This window comes from Molothrus aeneus, chromosome 13 (assembly GCF_037042795.1).
Source record: "Molothrus aeneus isolate 106 chromosome 13, BPBGC_Maene_1.0, whole genome shotgun sequence".
In the NCBI taxonomy this organism is placed as follows: domain Eukaryota; kingdom Metazoa; phylum Chordata; class Aves; order Passeriformes; family Icteridae; genus Molothrus; species Molothrus aeneus.
This window is the reverse complement of record NC_089658.1, coordinates 4,317,831-4,340,599: the sequence shown is the minus strand read 5'-3', so window position 1 is coordinate 4,340,599 and position 22,769 is coordinate 4,317,831. Positions and strand designations below refer to the sequence as shown.

The 22,769-nt window shown below is 40.3% G+C and overlaps 1 protein-coding gene across 1 annotated transcript in view; it reads right to left on the bottom strand.

The window, feature by feature from the left end:
* The window catches only part of SCAPER (S-phase cyclin A associated protein in the ER), a 141,267-nt gene that overhangs the window by 110,890 nt on the left and 7,608 nt on the right, over window positions 1-22,769 (bottom strand). Inside the window, exons 4-8 of the mRNA XM_066558860.1 lie at window positions 19,444-19,514; window positions 14,197-14,394; window positions 5,628-5,728; window positions 5,063-5,179; window positions 3,006-3,166 (exon numbers count right to left, since the gene is read on the bottom strand). Coding sequence (XP_066414957.1) covers window positions 3,006-3,166; window positions 5,063-5,179; window positions 5,628-5,728; window positions 14,197-14,394; window positions 19,444-19,514 — 648 coding nt within the window. The remainder of the gene's footprint in view (window positions 1-3,005; window positions 3,167-5,062; window positions 5,180-5,627; window positions 5,729-14,196; window positions 14,395-19,443; window positions 19,515-22,769) is intronic.

Below are 22,769 nucleotides of genomic sequence, written 5' to 3'. Positions count from 1 at the left end.
ATAGCCCAGTAGCCATCTCCACAGCCTACATATCACATGCTGGGTTTGATTACTCCCAGAGCTTTGTGAATGAATAATTCATGTGCCTGCCCTGATCATTCTCTAGTTTCATGTGAACTTGGCTGTCCCTGCCTGCTCTTGTGTTACATGGATGTGACAAGCCTGTCTATCATCCATCTGTCATCTCGGGGCCCTCCAGCCTCCAGGCTCTTGGCAAGTTGCTCCATCTGGAAGACCTGGCCAAGGAGCTCACTGGAAACACCACACACAGAAATCCAGGCACCTGTGTGCAAGCTCCTGGGGGTTCCACCTCAGGAGATGCACAGTGCCTCTAAAAAATTTACTCACCGGTGACTTCCTGCCCAAACCCCCACATAAATAAACTTCAGCCCCATCTGAGCCAAACCAGGACAGCTGCCTGAGAGGGCTGGACATCCTGCAAGGTCTCCAGTCTTAGGTACATTACAGAGGACATCTATTCACAGCTATGGACATGAGCAATTCATCCAAGAAAGACGATAATGATAGTAATAACAACAAAAACCAACCAGATTCAAGTATGGCAGCAGAAAAAAAAATTTAGTGCTTTTGAGAAGTTCACATGTTCTAGACTGTTCTTTGTCCTAAATCCTGTAATAACATTATTTTAATTGTAAGCACCTATTCCATTTCTAATACACACTCTAAACTTGTATAATTCATCTCACCTTTTACCACAAGCACCAGGGAATTCATGAACAGAAATTGCTCAGACAGTAAGAAGAGATTACATTTCATATTGTAAAAAACACTCAAGCATGAAAGACAATTTTTTAAAATTCATTAAAATATTGAGGGTAACAGTAAGTTTAATGAGGGAAATGAGATAAGATGATTGAACCTCATTTAATTATGCATTCAGAAAAAGAAAGATTAAAGAACTATATGGAAAAATAATGCATTTTCTTTCTCCCTAAGGGCTTACTTAGTTAAATTTGGAAATTGCATCAACCATGAAACAGATACAGTATCATACCACTCATCCTCATCAGAAAACCATTGTGAGACCTAATGATAACGTTGTTGGAAATCACTGGAGAAAAAGTGTCTGGGAAAATCCTGTGGCTGCAAGCCCCAGCTGGGCTCTGGGTGGGCAAGGGAGCATTACAAGAGGTGGGGGAACCCTTCCCCCAAGGCCCACATGTCCCAAACAGCTGTTTGGGGAGTGCATTAGCTGGGCAAGGGCAGAGCAGATACACGAGCCTCAGAGCTGCTCCAATAATGCATGTGAAGAGCCCCTGTGGCTCCCTTCACATAAACTCCACAGATTTTCTTCTGTTTTCATCAGTGGGGATAGTTGGATCTTACCAAAGTGATTCCACCTCCCACACACAGGACAACATGCTCCCACAGAGAACTTGATTTGTTAAAAACATAACAATTCAACCACCAGCAAATCACTGAAAAAATTCTCCAATGCTCAATGTCAGCAATTAGGGATTCCTAAGAATAAACAAAGTCTAGAGGAATGACTGTTGTTTCTTAAAATGAAATGTTTCAAGTCTGGATTGCATCCTCCATTTGATTTGAAGATTCCTGAACACTTGTAGCCAGTACTACATGACCTAAGGGGCTTCTCTCTTTTTGGAGCTCATCAGCTGAAAGCAACATTCAATAAAACAGCGCACAAGACTGATTCTTCAGCCCTCTAAAAGCCTCTGAAAGTAACAAAGTATTTTGTTTTCCTCTTAGTCCCTTAAAATACATTATCCATATTGAAATACAGATCACTTTTATTCCCTGTGTAGATAACAACGTTCTCCCTATGCACAAGAACACCTAATAAAGGAATTAAGCAACAGCTTGGAGCCCTCTCACTCTATTACGAGCGACAACCACCAGAAAAAGCTTTTGTTACAAGCAACTTCAACCACTGGTTTATCTCAAAAGTGCAATTACACATCAAGTACAGTGCTGAAAACTCAGCCACACAGCTCCTGCTCTCTAAGCAGCTCACTGCAACTGTACACAGGCAGCAGCCATGGATCCCCCTTGCAACCAGCACCCTTGGAGTATGGCTGTGATGGTTCTGCTCTGAGCAGAGGAACCCACTCCTGAACTCATTCAGAGTACATGCCAGACCCCTGGACAAGGTGTTCTACTTCCATGATATGCCACAAGTCTGCAAGTCACCATACAGAGCTTCTACTACTCCTAGGTTGAAAATACAACTATCTTAAATTGATACATGCACTTCCTGAAACTTTAAAAAAAAAAAAAAGGCAGTAAACGCAGTGAACTTTTAATTTTCTTTCAGAATATCCATTTCTACATCCTGCCTGATGGTTTTGCAGAAAGTCATCTGAGACCACACATGAAGAAAATAAATGAAAAAGAATGCATTTCTGAAGACAATCTCAGGGATCCAGCGCAAAGAAACTGATTTTATAAACAAATGGTAGTTTTCTATGTCTGCAACTAAATCAATCTTTTCTAGAACAAAAGATCCTGAATCAAGCATTCTCCAAAGAGCATCTTTAGAAAAAAAATTCATAACTAAATGTGGTAACTCTTGTCTTCCAAAAAAAGCCTCAATTGTTACTTCAGCATAGTTCTAATAGCATGTTCTTCCAGGACACATAAAACTATCTTGAGCTCTTCCCAGATTCCTGGACATGCATTACTCTTGATATTGTTAAGCCATCCCAACTTGCAGTCAGTTCGATTGGCAGTTTGTGACCTAAGACCTTTTGCTTCTTGGGATGTTATAAACTGGTTTTAGCAGATCAAATTCTAGTTTGTGAAAATACAGCAGAATTTTATCTTCACATGAAAACCCACTTTTGGCTCAAACTTTAACTATCGCAATAAAAGGCTGCACGAATCTTTTATCTCCACACTGAATTTAAACACTGTACTTTGCAAAACTAGGTTTAATTTTGCTTAGAACACAGATCATCACATTCTGAATTCACTTCATCCCACAGAGTTTGTGAAAATAACTGAGGCCACTGAAGGGGACTTGCCATTTTTCCGCAGTGCCTTCTGTGCAGGAGGTGCCAGGCAGGCTTGTGCTGTTGCCAGCTCAGGATTGGCAGCTTTAGTTCCATGGTTGGCTTTTACCTTATCGGCCCAACTTACTCCAGAGGGAGCCAGGCGTGTTGCAGAAATTGTCACTGCAGGGTTCCTAAATGAAAGTCACAGCTCTTTTTAGTGTCTGGTCAAGTAACAGAATGCTTTGTTAGAAAGCTTTATCAGAGTCTCAGAGACCATCAGAACAGTGCTGAACAGAACAACCTCTCCTTTGGCAAACTCTCCAGCTTGCAGCAATTTACACTGAAAAGTTGTGTAATTTGCTCAACTAATTGCTGTTTTTAATAAACAAGATTAAATTTAATTGTTGTAATACTAATTTCTGAAGGCATTAATGTTTTTGGCAACCAAAGCAATGCATCATAAATTCTACATACTAAGTCTTGAAAAATACTCCTGTCATTTCAAGCCTGGCATTTGACCATTTAGTACTCCCAATTCCTTTTCATGACAAATAATGAACAGATTTTCCTACTCATCTTCCACATAAGTGATTTTATTTATCACACCCTTCTTGTTAATCTCTTCTCCAAATTCTTTTGGTTTTGCATCGATGCTGTTGGATACCTCTGATTGTCCCTGTTTCTAGTTTCTGTACTTTTCCTACTTTTTCTACACTGCTTTGGGGAAGATGTGAAGATGACTACAGGTATGAATCATGAATTTCTACAGAGGTACACCACTACCTGCTCTTCTATCCCCTATTCCTTTCCTAGTAACTCCTAGCATTCTGCCAAAAAATTCTGTAGCACCAAGTATGTCTCAGCCCTTATTTTCCATCCTATTTTCTCTCTCACACGCAAAATATTGTAGCCCTATGGGGTTGCCTTGCTTTGAGACACACACTAAGAAGAAAAAGATTTGCAAGTGTGAAGGACAGAAAACTCATCTTGCTGTTCCTTGCTCTAACACACAGTTTCTCATCATGTTCCTGTGATTGTGAATAAAACAGCTCCAGCAGCAACAGCAACAGGTTATTACAGCCAAATAAGGCTTGGCTGAAAGACTAATTGTGCTGAGCTGTTGTGTTCTAATAAAAATAAAAATAAAAGAGCATTGATTTCCACCAGATTCAAGTGTTTCATTTGAGTGCTTGTGCATATTTTCTCCTCACCACCAGGCATTTCAGCAGACACCTCTCAGGTGTTGTCAGGTAAGAATCAACAGATTCACCTACACAGGGCCTACACCAAACACACTTTGTAGTATTTTTGTAGAAATACCTGATTTTCAGAGAGCTCAGTCCTCAGAGGTGCTGACCAAACAGTCCAGTGTCACATCTCTGCTGAGGACAATGCAAGCACTCAGGAAACTGGGCAGTGTGTTCCTGAGATCCCAACAAACCTGAAGGTTGTTGTTTTTCAGCGCATGCTCTGAGAAAGATTTCAACTGCACACATCTGTGCTCTCCAGACTGAGACAGAGCCAGGCAGTGCTGCTCTAAATCTATGCACATTTTTGTTGGACTGCTTTCAGACAGTTTCATTTCAACAAGTAAAAGATGCTTTACTGTAGTATACAACATGCTCTACATTTGAACTAGTATCAGTTTTGCCACTCATCATCAGAACCATCATAATCTCACTTTACACTCACTCTTTCTGACCTGTATTTACTTGTGCTCATTCAGCTGGCCATTCACATTGCATGCACTGGCCATTTTAAAATCCAGTTACAGACATTCTGACCTTTGTTTTGTAGAGAGAAGAGAGTACTAAACAGATCACATGAAATACACTGACAGTATTTTATCTTCAGGTCTTTGTAATGACCAGTAATTAAATGTATTACAAAGTCAGGAAAAAGTAAGTCCTTGATAGGATTTTCCTTTAGAGATCATGGGCTCTTTTTAGGAATGCAAAAAATTGCTTATATGATTTAATAACAAGAAAACAATAGATTGGTTACTACAGAAAAATAGTGCATTCATGAGCTTTGCTTCAAATTAATCTTTATTTTAGCTTCAATAAACTTCTTAGTTGGTTTCATACCCAAAATTTAAACTCCTTCGAGCATTTGATGTCACACTAATCCTGTCTGTGGAGGGGCTTGGGATCACATGGCGTCCTGGAGACATTTTCTTTACTTCCCAAGCCAGGGAAGTTGGTCTGCAAACCCAGGAAAGAAAAGTTTAAAAGTACAATTCACAATAACTCTTCCTTTATCATCTTAAAGCAAAGCTAGAACCAACAAATGCTCAGTATAGTAACAAATCCTGCTGAATTGAATCATTCATCTTAGCAATTGTTTCTACACTAACTACAAACCCTATCAGCCAGACCCATATCCAAAATAATGTCTCTTCTCAAGATTACAATGTTTATTTCAAATTCCAGTATAGAGCAAAGCATCAAACCAACCATTCAAAAGGAAAAGATGAGGGAAGGACTGAAACATCCTCTACTTCTAAGTGACAGTGACAATGCACATAAAATGTCCTCACACCCACTTTGTCCAAAAGGAAAATTGGTTCTATTTGCTGAAGCTCTGCTAGAAAATGAAGTTTACTGTGAACTTTACTCTCACTGTAGATTAAAAAAATATAAATCTAATTACCTGCTTTGAGCATCAGCTTTTTCTAGCTTCTCCTGTAGTTGTATCCAATCAATCAATGCTTTGAAGTCCCTTACATAGTTATCAAGCATCATCAGGACTTCCTGAAAAGCAACCATCACATCAATCTTTCTATTTAAAAACAATCCCCCACCCCAATAAAGGACCTGAAAAGAAAGAAGGACATTTACTATTTAGCTTTCTCATTAAAAATGAACCCAGGAAAACCCCTGAAAACAAGAAGGCACAGATAATTAAGATTTTTATGTGAACAACCATTAAAACATTTATCCTAAAAAAAAAGTGCACATTCTTCAAGGTCTGTGTCAGCATCAATGTATAAGGACAAAAGAGCAAAATTTGCAGGAAAATAATTCTTAACACACATAAGGACACCTGTTTCATTATTTATGCCCCTTTTTCAGTCAGTTATCTTCTGAAATATGCTGAACATACATCACCAAGAAAGCAAAACTGCATAAAACCTAACAGGCCTGTGGAAAACTAAAAATATCACAGTTAATCTGTTTGTGAAGTAAAAGCAGACAAAACTACACAAAGGCAGCAGCATCAGAACCTAGGTGGGATTAAAACCGACACTGTCAGAAACTATGTGGGCATGCTGGGGATTTACTCAGAATATGCAAAACCTTGATGAAGCAGTTTGAATCTGGAACCACATGTTGGTCTCCAACAAATAAAATGAACTGTTACAAAAGGACACATCAATTAACTTCACACTACACCAGGAAGAAAATCACAGACAAAATGGCAGTGGCTGAAGAGACTTGTTTCTGATTAAAACAACCTGAACTTTGAGAAATTTTGACTGTGTCTACTGATGCCCAGTTGGCACAAATGTGTGAGTGTGGTGCCTATGGTATGGTCAGATTACATCCAGAAACAAGGAAAAATTCAAGGTAAATTGCCTCTACTCAGTTAATGGCACCAGTTTTTCAGTGCAAGGCAGAGCAAAACATAATATCATGGAACTCTCACTTGTGTTACCTGGGCAAACACAGCCATCTGCTGCCACTGGCAGGGAAAGGAGCAATTCTTTATATTCCACACAGGAACTCAAAAATCATTGACTGACCATGACAAAACACAGACCTAAGGCACCTCCTCAGCAAAGCTGAATATCACCAACACAGCACATGAATGGCCCTCTCAGGGACAGAGTGTGAGCTCATGGCAGTCAGAAAGAGCAGCTTTCATAACTACTCTATCCCAGACAAGAAAAATGTGTCCTGTACTCTGTGGTGACAACGTGCTGAAAAGAATCAAAATCCATGAATGAAGTTTCAATATGAAACTTCAATGAGCTTCACATGCAGAATGTAAAGTACAGACATAATTTTATGGTATAAGGAAAAACACTAATGACAAAATGCTGCTGTTTCACAAGTTCTTTACTATGCCAAAGTCAGTCCTGCTGGTAATAAGACAGATTTTCTGCTCAAAGTGAGTAATTATTACTTAGAAATTTTGGGAACAATTACAAATAAGAAGGTATTGGTTCTTAAGTGTATAACTACAAATTTTAACAGCAAAACCTTTGACACCAAAACCAATAAAAACACTCTCCTACAGTCCAGGTAACTAATGCACATTTTTGCAATATCAATCCCATACATATTTACTTTTAATTGTCCATCTAACAGAAAAAAGGCCTCTAACACATGAAAAATGTTTTTTCATATAAAATCATATGGATTAATATTCATTTTGTTTAACGTTGAAATTCAGCTTCAGTTTTGACATGAGCATCCTTTTAACTACTCCTTATGACACACACATAGCATATGCTGGTTGCTGTAAGGGAAAGGCACCAGAGTCAGACACCAGGGAGGGAAATCAAACAGAATCCCACTGCTGATGCAGAAGTTCCTCTTTGTTTTGAAATATTCCCCAAAAATGCTAACAGAAATCTTTCTTACAAAGCAGTTGGTTTACAGCACGAAAATAATTAAGTCTGCTACAAGAAATGAAAAACTCAAGTGTCTCAACCAGTTCTCTTTTTTTGTTCCACTAATAAAATTTCAGCTTTCTAATCCAATTCATGTCCATTTAGGTTAGCCCATGCTAAGTTGTGCTGACTGTGACTAACAATGAGAGCATAGAAACCAAAATTTAATTCTGAATAATTTATTTTTCAAGTCAGCCACTTACATATTCCTCAGGAAGGAAAAAAAAAGAATTAACGTGAATATGAGTTATATTTCTGAAGTTAGCTAGCACAGGAAAAACCACAATAAATGGTTTAACCTATTTTAAGGAATGTTTAGCTCCACACTATCAGAAATGATCAGAGCAGACCCATGCAGCTGTAACCCGAGCCATGTTTTATGAACAAGGGAATACAAACAAGACAAGCAGCTGGAGCGGCCCCACACTCACTGATGCACATCTCTCTCCCTAAAGCCATGAGGGCCATTTTGTCAAGCAGGATGGAGCAGAACAAAAGTGGCTCAGAAAGCGCCGTTGCAGGCATGCAGATAACTCCATATAGATGTCCAGCTAAAATTACCAATTAGCTCCCCGATGGGCTGCAGCGGCTTCGATTGGTGTGCGAGGGAGCCGCGGCTGGCGCGGGGCAGGCGGGCCGGCGCCGTCCCTTTGTCCTGTGACACAGGATCCCGCCGGGGCCCCGAGCCAGCCCCGCTACCTGCGGCACTCCCTCAGCCCTGCCGAGCCAGGCAAGCTGCACCACCCGAGAAGCTGCTGACAAAAAGGAACCTCCGTGGGCCGCTGTGCTGCGGCCGCACTGGAGTCAGAACCGTTCCATAGCTCATGATTTCTCAAGGTCACATCCATCCTGGACGGTTTTTAAAGACAGTTTGAGCTGAGTAGAAAGCAATACTGCTGAAAACAACCCTTCAAGGAAAATCAGCGACATGAGACTCAAACCAGACACAATGTAACTCCTGTTACCTTCTCTCTGTTCTCATCAGTTCTCTGATCACCAGTTCTGCATGTTTCTTTTTTGTTTTCCCTTCTTTTCTCCAGCTTTAATTGATCACTCTGCTTGCCATGTATTTATCTCAAAGTAGGACCTCTAGTCTCTTCAACAGGGTGATTGTCGGGACCCAGGGCATCCCTCTGGCTGTCCTGAGCAGCCAAGACCCCAGCCAGGGGGCTCAGAGACCCTGGCACGCAGCCCAAAACACCTGTGGGTTTGATTATGACCCGTGGAGCAAATCACCAACCTTAGATGAAGATCTGCAAGCCACAACAGTTTAGGTAGAGTAATAGTGAAGTTATCATGGGGTGAAAAAGCAGATTTTGGGGTTTTTGGTATGGAGGTTCAGGAGGCAAGATGGAGGGATCTGAGTGTGTCCAGCCTTTCTCCTTCTTCTTCTTGACCTCCATCTTCTGCTGTGATGTTGGCACTTTTGGATTGGTTTAGAGTAGAAGCTCACTGTCTAACATAGGTGATGGGTATTGGGAAGTAATTGTAAACATTGTACACGTAGTTTTTAGTATAAAGACATAACACCACCCTGGGGGCAGGCAGAGTGCCTCTGTCTGTCCTGCTGAGCTGACCTCAGCAGGAAAAAGAATTTTATAGATAAGAAACAATGAACACCCTTGAGACCGAGAAATGAAGAGCCCTGACTCCTTCTTCGACCGCCGGGCTGGGCAAAGAGACTTTCTAACGTATCCCAGGGTCACTGTGAGCAGCTGGAGACCCTGACAGGTGATCCTATAAATGACTTTGTAACCAACAAAGATCTTCAAGAGTAGCTGCTACATGGGAACAATCCTCAGTCAGGTCTCAGGCCCTAGATAGGCCCATTGAAATCCCATTTTACGGAATGGAAGTGCACTTCAGAAAGCCCTCAACCACTTTGAAATGTCCTTTCATGCATTTATTCTCCATTCTCAAAAAAGGAAGAGGCAAACAGGGAAGTACCAAAGACTGTAGGATTTTAAGGTTACTCCAACCCAAAACAGTAGCACATGAATCAGGGAAATTAATTCAGTCACCACATTTGTACTTTAGCTTATTAGCCAAGCTAGAAATATGGGTTCTATTTTACAAACCATGGCTACTATCACTATTGCACTTTATGCTGTTTCATTATCTATACTGAATATTTTAGTTTGTTTTTACCAAAATAAACTCCAAAATAAGCTTTTACCAAAATAAACTCTTTTTTATACTGGAGCATGCTTTTAGCACACAAACGAAGTTCCTTCCTTCTTTTTTAAATGTATGTTTTCAAGGTTAACTGGGTGTTTCAGTAATTTGACACAAAAATTGCTTCCAAAAATTCCTTGTAGCCTTTTCATACAGTTGAATTACAGATAATTAAAGCCAGCTCTGGGGTTGGTTCAACCAACATGATTGTCAAAGTGACTCTTACAGCTTTGGGAAAGGATGAAGGGAAGCAGCTCCTCTAGACAAAGGACTCTCCTTATATCAACTTCAGCATGTGACAAACAATATTTTAAGCAAGCACATGGTCTCCTAGACCCAAGTGTTAAATGCAGCACATCTGGCCTCAGCTGCTCCTCACTGATGCACCTTGAACATGGCAGCCACAATCCCCTGCCTGACAAGGATGTGCCCCAAGGCACCACCACCATTTCCAAAGGAAATTTTCTCCAGAAGAATTAATGCAGTGGCACATGCAAGGACTCAATCACACCAAACTTAAATACACACACACACATATACACTTAGATGTCTGGTGCAAAGGATGGAGAGGCAGGAAAAGGAATACTCAGGCTAAAAGACATGCTGGCTTTTCTGAACAGATCTGAATAGATCTCCATTTTGAAAGACCTCATCCCTTTTTATCTGTAACACTGAATGCTTGATCATGAACCCATTTTCCTGTCCTCCTCTGTTGACTCATCCATGGAAAATGACAATGAATGAAAAGGTAAATGCCCATAAAGAGGCAGCAGCTCACAGAGATTTTCATTGGGCACAGACTGCCCAGTGAACACAGCCATAAGCTATTTCTTTAGGAAGATATTTAGTCCTGTTAAATATCCCCAAATTCAGAACTAGAAGGTGTATTTTGTGAGTGCTACATGGCTTGGATGCTTTGTGTGGAAAGGTGTAATGAACTCCTTGCCTTGCACTCCTGTGCCACATTCCAGCTGCAGTACTGCCTGTCCCAATGCCAGCAATGGCTCAGCTGCATGAGCAGGGCTCTCAGGCTGCACAGAGAGAGTCAAAGCTGTGGAATTTGCAGACCTAGGCCCAAAAGCAGCCCTCAGAGAGGCTCCTCCCTGCTCCTGGGAGGCCTCAATCAACTCAAGCCCTCTACAGACATCCCCTGACCCAAAGGCCTTAACCAAAATTGATTCAATGGGTTCTTTCACTGAGGAATGTCATGCAACGTGTCTAAACTTTTAATGAAATCTTTAGCCATCTCTTCACCTTGTGCTGTTTGTGAGGAGCAGAACAACAGAACTCCACTGCTGAATTTTCCATTTTGTAAGAGGGAATAAGAATCTCAAGCAAAATTAAACTGTTTTCACGGAACCAGACTGATTTAAGAAAGTATCTGTAAGCTTCAGAAACAAGAAAAGGCCAAAAGCTTCCAGAAACACACCAGAAACTAATGTTAGGTGAAAAGGTAAGAGATTGTACAAGCTCTAAGTAATGCTAAACAGCAATGTAAAAAGAATATAGAACTAAATTTTTAAATTATAAAATTCAGCTCCTTTGAAAGGAAAAGAACAGTTGTGTAGACATGGATTCTTACACAGCTGAAGCTGTTAATTCATTCTAGGAGGAAGAAACCTCCAAAATTAAGTTAAAGGCAGTTTATACTTGCTGTATCATTAGTTGTTGGATCCAGTTGCTCAAACTCTATCAATAAGGGGTTTATCTAAGTGTGTAGTGTTTCTGTTCATATATACATACACACACACACATATATATAAATACAAAGTTGCTGAGACACCTGAAAACACCAGAGAAGAACAGCAGCTGAAGACATCTGCTGCATTAACCAAAACTGACTACAGAAACTGCCTTCTACCCAGCTACAGATCTTCTGGTCTTAATACCTTTTATTACACAGCAGGAGATTTAAAGGCATTACCATTTCTGCTCTGCCTACACTTGCCACCCAAACCTAGAAAATAGTCATATAAATACACAAAATATTCATATAAACACACAAAACCCCAGCTAATATAGAGAATATCCAAACAATTTGCATTTCAAATGTTGAAGGTTACAGCCATATCTACTAGGACATATTTAATCTTTTATCACTATTGCACAAGCTGATTTATGTACAGTGAGATGATGCTTTAACTTGACAACTCTTCCTTTATTTCAGAAATAATTCAACCATGTTGATTACACCTTTCCACACAAAGCATCCAAGCCATATCTATATATCTACATACATGATTTGAGAGTTCTCAGTTCCAAATCAATAGCAGAATACCAACTTCAGCAGAGCCCAAGGCTGAGAAAATACACACAAGCACTGATCCTCTTACACACATTGCCACTGTTTGGATCCTCACCACAACCCTTCTGTCTGCAGTTTCAACCACAAACAGCCACCAGAGCCCTCTGCCACCGGGGACCATCAAACATCTTCAGTGACAACACGATCGATAAAACTGCAACAGCTCCTAGGACAGGGGACAGCAAAAGGCACAAAATACCAAAAAATCCCAACTAATACTTTTCTACCAGGTTGAACAGAAGGTATAAAATGCCAGAAGTTGTCATGTTTCATTTTCACAATGGGTCTTCTTAGAAGACAACTTTTACACAACTACAATGGTTAAATGGAATAGCACCTGCCCACTTGACCGAGACAGAAATTTAAAGGGTCAAAATTAAGGAAGTTTTTGATAATGTGAATTTATCTTAATTGAAAGGATTTTTCAAAATACCACTTAAAAATGAAGGAAAGGTTAGCAGTAGGACCATTTTGGTTTCTTATTTAATATTATTTCCTACCTACAGTCAAAATGGGAGAAACTGGACTGTCTGTCAAAACCATCATAAAATAATGACAAATAATAGAATTTATAGAAGAGAAACATTAGTAAAAATTCTTTGCAAGACTAAGCAGTTTCACACTTCATAACTTAATTAACAGAAATGATAGTAATTTATCAAAAGAATAGTCATAATTTAACAGTAACCTGTAAAAGAAAATCCCAGAGAAAAGACCAGAGCACACATATTCCAGCTGCTTAGGTGAGGCACACTTGTGCTGAGAAAAAAAACTTTTTGAAAGGTAAGAGTAATATGAACATTACATAAGTTTCACAGCATTTGACACTGGACTGCCCTGTTTGCTCATTGTTGGTTTTTTTCACCTCTGTTTTGCAAACAAGGACCCTGATCCACACAGATACATACATCATTGTCAAGAGTCTGCTGAAATGAAGACTTTTCACTCAGGCTACGTCGTGTCCCCATCCTAAAGCAGATCAAGCAGCCCGATTAAAATGTTGAACGATATCTAACCCCCAAAAGATGTGATAATGACACAAAACGCTTCTGTTCTTCCAGTCACAAAAGTTTAAAATGCTAATTTAATTACAGTGCAAGGTTGGCTGACTTTCTTAAACCAAAAAATTCTACAGAAAGTTTCCTGAGCAGGAAGACAGTTCAGTAACAAAATGTTAAATTGTGTTAGACCAGAGATTTGGAAGCCTCTGAGCTACTGTTCAGTTCTCAAAGCTGCTTTCAATGAAATGTATTTGTACACTAATCTCAATAGCAATTTGGCTGTGTCTGATTACAGCAGAGAATGAGATGCATAGGATAAGAAAAAAAGTTTACTTAAATTGATATATGAATTTTTTTACAGTGATTAGATAATCATTTCCAGAATGTGTTGAGTTTCCAGCCACGTTTAATATGAAAACAAAGTCATCTCTTTAACATTTCTTTTATAATGTATTCTGACTTCTCTTAATGCTTGTGATAAATTCCATTGCCAAAGCATGAGTGATTTTTATTAAATGACAAGGGTATTTCTAAAGATCTACTAGAAAATCACAATAAAATGTGAACCAGATGCACAAGCTATTACAAATCCAGGTTATTTGAAACTGGAAGTGTCTTACAGTGACATCCCAACCAGACATTGCTTACACTCGACCACCAATCACTTTTTTAACAAAGGGAGAATGAGAAGAGTGATAACTATCACTGCAGAAAAAGGGAGCAGAGTGTAATTAAGCCACTTAACAGCAAGCAAATGAATGTGAAGAAGGCTGAACTACAACAGTGCCACCTACAGTAAAGGACATTACTGGGAAAAAGAAATCAATCAGTGCTTAGTCACAAAAATAACAAAATCAGAACTCAATTAACAAAATCTGATTTCACCAAACAGCTGAGCTCTAATAATATCATGTACAACATGACAAGTTTTATATAATTTAAAAATTAGTCCTTGCTCAAGATGAAAGCATTTTCCTAAATATGAATACATATATCCTCAGCTTTCTTATCTAAAAGCCTATACAAAATGCAAATGAAGCTCTAATTCCTCATTTACCTCTTTTGCAAAATATAAAAAAGCCAGACAGAAGGCAGATAGGCAAAGGGCAGCTGGGGCATTACCTTGCACTCCACCACACTCTGGTCTGACTCACAGGTGACGTAGATCTCATCGACCGCCCGCCGCAGGTTGTCGAACAGGAAGGCCCAGTAGCGAGCCCGCAGATCCACCTTCCGAGGCTGCCTGGCTTTCGTTGGGCTTTTGTCAAAGTTCTTGTCTCCAGCTCCTGCTGCTGTTAATTTACAGTCCAAGGAACTGTTCTGAAAGCAAGAAGGTACAAGGGGAAAGGAGAACAACAAACAGAAGTGTGGTAAGGAGTTGGGTCTCTGTGCAACACACCTTTCATCAACCTATTGAAACACCTGGTAAACAAGAACATTTTCACTGAAGATCACCACATCATTGCACTCACTTGAGGTTTTTAACACACACTTTCTTAAATATAGGCAGCACTTATGATCAACTAGATTCTGTTTCTTTGACAGTTATCATATTTGCATTCCACAACAGTATGAGATACTCTGCCTCTCAGCACACTGGAAAGATCCATTTTCTAATTACATATCCTGTATTACTTTTTCTGACAGATGTGTATATCCAGAGGTGAAAATAGCATTTTACTAAAACATAACAGCAATATTACACCACAGAGAAATTCTATTACCAAGACATTACATATGATGTGATTGTTTTTAAACCCTCATGGTAAAACGTGTTAATGCCACTGAAATGCACCCTAAACCACAGATTTAAATGACCCAGTACTGCTTTGCTGCACAGGTGCAGGGGACAGCCAACATGTATGGAAACCCAGGGCACCAGAAATATTTCTGTGTCTGCTCTGGGGTGTCCTGATCCCCAGGGGAGCACTGACTTTGACCCTCATTCATGGAGAAAGTTTCCTAGACTTCAAGATAGACTGGAATCCACAAAAGTGTGGAATAGATTATAGAGAGCAGGGTATATATCACTTGGTGAGATAATTAGGTTTTTGGATTTTTAAAATGTGAACCAGAGGGTTGTGGATGGAAGCAAGATGGAGGGCACAGGGTGCTGTCCTGGGTTTCTTCTTCTTCTTGCTTCTTCTTCCTTCTTCTTCATGGGTTTGGGTGGCATTTTGTAATTGGACAGAAAAGTCTGCATTGGGGGCTCTTTGGGATCAGTTACTGGGTTAAAAGGGAAAATAATCTAGGTGTCAGCTCTTAATTGGATAGTTTAGTCTTAAAAGCCCTTGTACCAAGAGATTATTGGCCATTTTGTGCCTTCTAATGAAAAGCTGAACTCACAGTAGTGAGACTGTTTTACTGATAAGAAATAAACACTTGAGTCCAAACACAAATTACTGTCTCAAGTGTCTTCAATCCAGACCCAGAAAAACCAATGACTGGTACCCCCACAAACATGCTAAATGGAATGGGTGTGCAGGACATTCCAAAGAGTTCTGAAACACACCTATTTGGCTAAAAATACCAAATCACTACTTGGTTCTGTGACACTGCCCTTATTAAACCTAAACTTCTCTCCCACAGAAGAAAACAAGCTGTAAAAGGCTGCTACCATAAGCTTGTGCATTCCATATCCAGTGGACCAGCACCCTCAGTGAACAGCAGGTGACACCCAGCTGTGTGCTATGTCCTGATGGAGCTATCAGCTACCTGTTAAGGTAGTCTGGTTTGGGTGGGCTTTTTACATTCATGTATTTAATAGCACCTTTAATGTAGTTTTGATGCACTGCTCCACTGAGGCATGTATCTGCAGCACATCAATTCCTACTGGAGTACTCTTGCAGGGGTTAATGCAAAGTCCCACTGTAAATGCTCTACTTTGGGGACTGAATAAGAACAGCTGAAACTGACCCCACACAGGACAGTACATAGTAATACAAATTTATAATTAGAATATCCAATCACTAACTAGAAACATTGTAATTTTCAAAACAATTGGCCAGGATTCAAGCCTTTTTGTCCTGTACCACACACCATCAAACAAATTCCACTTTGCACTTAGGGAGGGAGACACAGTGCCTCAGAGTGGTTATGCTCTCATCTGCTTTTGTGGTGAGATGCTAATTTTTCTGTAAGTTGCAGAAGAATGGGCACCTGATTTACTACAATCACACCAACATCTTGGCTACCCTTACATATATCTCCAAGTGCTTCAACTGTACTCCAGATGAACCCCAGTTAATGTATGCATGAGAGTCATGCTCAGAAAGATGCATGGCATAAACAACCAATGAAAAGCAATTTCAGAAGGGTTTCATATTTTTTCTTCCATTACATAAGTCACCTTTTAAAAAACTGCTAGGAAAAACGATGCTCCTAGGCTGAGGCCTTGTGTAAAAACATTTAAAGCAAAGCTTATATTCTGGCTAATTTATAGCTCCTTGAAACTACTGTTTATAATGAAGCAAGCACAACTACAGAATCATAAATAGCTACATTAAAATAACAGTGTTACCTATTGCTGTCTGTATTTATAAAATGGGACCTCAGGAAAGTGATTAGGTTTACAGTCATTCAGATAATACTGCTGATAAAAAAGGATCAGTTGTTTTGGAATGGGAAACATGCATAATTCCCACTCTGAAAGACACATGTCCAAACCTATCTTTAATGTCATGGAATATGTTTTGATATTTAGCAATAAATGTTATCCATCTGCTGTATTTGGCACCCATTTATCTTTTCTCTTATATATCAGCCAAATTTTAATGAGAAAAACACCTTGTGTAGGCTCTGTAAGCCACAGCAGTTCCATCATTATCCTGTAAGCAGACTTTCAGGGTCTCAGTAAAACCCAAGCAACATTTACTGCTACCAGTGTTCCAGCAGAACACCTTTGAAAGGATAAAACCTTCTAACCTACCTGATTTCTTGTAGACACTATCACACAAGCAGGTTAGCATTAAATCAGAAAAAGTATTTTAACTTGCAGCAACAGTTCAAACCTTCAAGTGCAGAAGATGCAAAGCTGATGTACCTTTGAAGTTAACAGACACAGAAACACCACTTCTTACATCCCAAGTAACCCAGCACGGACAATGAAAGTGATATTAAATTAAATCTCTTGGTGTTTTTTAATTTGTTTTTTTTTTTCTCCTAATAGTTTCAGTAATCTCAGGAATTGTGGAAAGCATGCAATGTATATTTAAACTCCTGGGATGCCAAAATTTATTGAATGTATATTTGCCAGCACCCTACTGAAAGGAAGATGAGGTTGGTAAGATCATATGAAACAGCTCTTGTAAGTTTATTTTCTTGAGATTAGTGGCCCATTTATATGTAAAGGAAAATTAAATGTGAAAGCTCAACAAAACTAAGCCAAAAAAGAAAAAGCCACCAATTACAGCAGAATCCAGTGTCTGAAAAGCAGCAGAAATGAAGGTGCTGAATGCCAAATTGAGATGCCAAGCTGCACAGACACTCAGCAGTGCTCAAACCTCAACTGAGCCACCAGGAATGCACTGTGTCAGTGACAGGAGCTTCAGCACAACAATCCCACCCTGAGTAGCAACCAAGCAGTCTCCTGAAAACTCAGGGTTCACCTAACCCCCAGGTGAGACAGAACCCAAAGTACACATTGCCCTCCACCTCCCTCTTCTGGGGGCACACCCTGAGAGGGAGCCCCAGGCACACCAGGGACACCCCCTGCCTCACCAAGGGAGCCCCAGTGACACCAGGGACACCCCCTGCCACACCAAGGGAACACCAGGGACACCCCCTGCCTCACCAAATGAGCCCCAGGGACACCCCCTGCCTCACCAAGTGAACCCCAGGGACACCCCCTGCCTCACCAAGGGAACACCAGGGACACCCCCTGACACACCAAGGGAGCCCCAGTGACACCCCCTGCCACACCAAGGGAACAGCAGGGACACCCCCTGCCACACCAAGGGAACACCAGGGACACCCCCTGCCACACCAAGGGAACCCCAGGGACACCCCCTGCCACACCAAGGGAACACCAGGGACACCCCCTGCCTCACCAAGGGAACACCAGGGACACCAGGGACACCCCCTGCCACACCAAGGGAGCCCCAGTGACACCCCCTGCCACACCAAGGGAACACCAGGGACACCCCCTGCCACACCAAGGGAACCCCAGGGACACCCCCTGCCACACCAAGGGAACACCAGGGACACCCCCTGCCACACCAAGGGAATACCAGGGACACCAGTGACACCCCCTGTCACACCTAGGGAACCCCAGGGACACCCCCTGCCTCACCAAGGGAACCCCAGGGACACCCCCTGCCTCACCAAGGGAGCACCAGGGACACCCCCTGCCTCATCAAGGGAACACCAGGGACACCCCCTGCCACACCAAGGGAACACCAGGGACACCAGTGACACCCCCTGTCACACCTAGGGAACCCCAGTGACACCCCCTGCCACACCAAGGGAACCCCAGGGACACTCCCTGCCTCACCAAGGGAACCCCAGGGACACCAGTGACACCCCCTGCCTCACCAAGGGAAGCAGCACACACCATGTCTGTAATGCAGCACTGTGTGAGCAGGGAACACAGATGCCAAACTGCACTGGGAAAGCAATGCCTGGGTTTGAAAGATGCAAATACATCTCTATGGAAGCAGAACATTTTTATTTTTTTCAAAAAATAACATCTTCCATATGCTTTATTACCAAATTCTGACAGGCTGCCTCAAAACATTAAATGGCTAAAGCTGTACTAATGGCTAAATCCATAAATCAAAGAAAAACAGTGGTTAAAAATATTAAACATGAGGAAAGATTAAGGTATTACTTTATTAATGTAATAAAGGTTGTCATTCACAGAGGGAAAAAAAAACTGAATAAAAATAGGAGTGGTGTCTTCTTTACAATTCTCAGTCAAATTTGCTCTCCAGTCCTAACTCTTAGAAATTTTACTCACCTGGACTCTTCTCCAAATTAAGATATACTGACTTGAGCCACTGACACATAAGGTCAAGAAATTTCCTTTAACTAGAAACTGGGAAGAAAGGCAGCCCCTGTATAAGCAGTGTATTACAGCAAGACTATCCTATATCATTTTATTGAACAGCACTTTCTTTCAAATAACTTCAATGCCAATAAGTCATGTGTGCAGAGGCAGGGAAGTGCCAAAAGGAAAGGCTGAGCAAGATAACCTAAATTCTGGCAATTTTAACTTCTCAATACTTGACTTTGAAATTCATATGCTTTGAAAAGACAATGTATGCACAGTTTTAGAAAAGCATTAATCAGCCACCAATATACCAGTGATCTAACAGAAAAAACCAGTGTTATGTCATCTATTTTATGTCACAGTAAGAAATGAGCAGATACCTGTTTTGCAGTCTTGTGTGTTCCTTGAGTCACCCTTTTTGTTTTTCCACCAGATTGCCATTTCGATTTTCCTGTGGGAGAAGCAACTGTTTTAATCAACAATAATGATTTTAATTAAATAGAGCACTCTAAAATGCACATATCTCATCTTGCAGTGTACTGAGAGGGGCACAATTTCTGAGTTAAGAGGTTTGGCAAATTTTATATTCAAAATATATATTCCACTGTTTAGAATGTGGATAATGCCAGAAAACACTAGAGAATGAAAAAAATACAAGAAAGGCAAAACACACAGGCTTTATTAAACAAAGGTAAGCTTTGAGTTCTCAGTGCCTCTAAAAATCATAAAATTACAATCTACATGTCAAACATGATACTAGTTTTCTATATAAATTTTAAGAAGTCTGCTTTTGATTGATTGCTCCACCAGCTATTACAGAATTCAAACAAGAAATACATTAATTAGGAAAACTAAATGTAATGATTTAGTTCTTCTGGAGCTGTTCTGACAAGAAAGATGGGAAAAAACAGAACTTAGGTCAGGATTTAGTTCATCAACATTTAGATAGCCAAAGGAAGAGAGAAAAACATTCAGAGAACACAAGTCCTTCTCCTTTAGACATGAAATCCCTTCTCAAACATACCTGTCTTCCTCCACTGTTTATACAAAGTAACTTGAGCAACTGTGCTTCCAAAATCAGTTTAAATTCCCAGTCAGAGGGGGTGATTCCAGGTTATTCTCAGTGCTGCACTGGTGGCACTTAACTGATTCAGAGTTATCTTTGCATAGAAAAATCTGTGTTAGCCTAGACCAACCTGATCTGTGTGCACTTAATCTTTGAGATTTGCTATAGGGTAATGTAAAAAGAATTATTCCTCCAAGTATCTAAACTTGCTCAACACAAAACTCATAGGATCCAGTTACCAAAAATGTAAGCAAGTTAAGACAAAACAGTAACTACGGCCAGAGTTTTCTCTAGCAAAGATTACATCCAAAGAGAAGTTTCAAGATTATTTAGCTGGATGAAGCCAAGCAAAGCAATGCATTAGTTGAATATAGTCCTTCCTAGACCATGGAGATATTCTTAAATTTCAGAATTGTCCAGTTGAGTTTTTAACAGATGAGGCCAAATTCCCAAATGCAGCCCAGCTGTTTTACATTGCTCTGGTTATGTAAAGTAGCTGCAAACCTGTCTTAATCAAGCAGTGGTACAGATGGTTTGCACAGCTGGTTTGGATCATTGGCTATTCCAGGCAACAAGGCTTTTCATTTAAAACAAATTAAAAATGATTTGCTTGGTAATTCATTTTTAAAATGCTACATTAGCCAAAAAACAGGTATAAACTAATATATTGAACTCAATTTAGCAGCATTGAGGAAAAAAAAAATCATTCAGGTACTACCTGTATAAAACCTTCCTAGTCACTAAAAAGCTTGAACTGGGGAATATTCCATGGTAGACTTCTGATAACAGAAATATTTCAATCACCCAAATCTCTCTTCTGATGTGATTTACATTCTGCAAAGACAAGGTTTTGAAGGCAATGGCATACAGGACTTGCACAGTGAAAAGGTTTGCCACAAGTAAGGGTTTACTGAAATAAAAAGGGGCAGAGAACACATCAAGTTGCAGACTTTTTAGATTCTATAAAATCCAGAATAACAATCCATCATCTAAGATCTGTGAAATGTCTGAACAAGTCCCTTCTAAAGACAAAAGCAAGTTTCCAGGCACTTCCTATATGGGGCAGACATTTAGATGCACAATAGCAGGTTTTGCAAACTCAATATAGTGTGGGACAAGGACTAACTTTTTCTTAAGGTGTGTAGGCCAGAAAACTTTGCATTTCAGCAGCAGCCACATTTTCAAGCTTTCTTGTTCATTACTTTACAATAATGGCTCTGGTAATGAGAAGATTATTTCTCCTTTTGTCTCTCTATACTCCCAAGCAGTGGCAGCACTGCCCAATGGCTGTTTGTATGTGCAGTGTAACTGGTGTGTAACTGGTGTGTAGCTACACCATGCTGGCTTTGCTAAGAGAGGCACAGACTTCACTGACACCTGAAAGGCACCCCCTGCTAGCAGCTGACTGAATTGTAAGGAGAGAACAATTGTGCCCCAAAATCATCTCCTTTAGCTATTAAGTTGCCCATGTGAAATATATAAAGTATCAAAGTTCTGCAGCATTGGAGGAGCTACAGCCATATTTTACACTAGAAGTCCATTTCCTCCCTGTCTGGTGTTTAAATATGAAGCACACAGGGCTTATGATTTGTGAATCTTCCTGTCCAAAAAGCAGAGGTGCCAATACCTGCCAAAAACCCCCACTGATAACCTATTTTCAAAAGCTATCTTTTACCTAACAACCTCAACAACCATCCTGTTCACCTCCCTCTTTTGGATACTTTTACTGGTATGGGAAATGTGGGAACTGCCTTCACATTTAGGAGTTAATTGCTGCCTTTATTTCTGTCCTGGCTATGGCAGAAATCAACTGCGTATGTTGGTTCAATGTCTTTGACACTGTTCATCATCACACCCTCAGCAGAAATGGTAATTTTATACTGAGGAACCATACTGAAGTTTCTAATTGTATTTTGAACCACATCTTTTAAAAGTTTGTGCAGCAGCAGTAGATGCTATTTTTCTAACTGTACTGTGCTAAGGACCTTGTTGTTGTTCTATTTCTGGAGTCTTATACTGTTGTTATCAGATTCCTAAAGTCCCATACCTCTTCGGCATGTTCTTACAGCTGCAGATCTTCACAGCACAGACTCCTTCTTCTGCATGTTGTCCTTTCTCAACTCAGGGCTCTTTCAAGGCTCTCCCTGACTGGCTACCCCACCCCCTTTTATCCCAGTTATCTTCATTGGTCACAGCTGCAGCTCAATTAAGGACAACCGGGACTTTCTGGGGCAAAGCCTCTAGACAGATATTCAAGTACAATAGGTGCATTTTGCTAGGACTCAAAGGCTACCTCTACTATAGTTCTTCCTTTTTTTACTTGTTAACAGTTGTACAGATATTCAAGTACAATACACATATTTTTCTATGACTCAAAGGCTATGTACAACACACATAGCTCTTTGCTCAAAGGCCATACTCTTTCACAGCTCCTTGACTCAAAGGCTATGTTACACATATTTTTCTATGACTCAAAGGCTATGTACAACACACATATTTCTCCATGACTCAAAGGCCACCTCTACTATAGGACCTGGAGAAATGACTGCCTTCAAGGATGGATATAACCAAAATTCTTCGTGTTTTCCCACCTCTAAATTAAATTACAGCAATATATTTTGCACAAAATTTATTTTATGC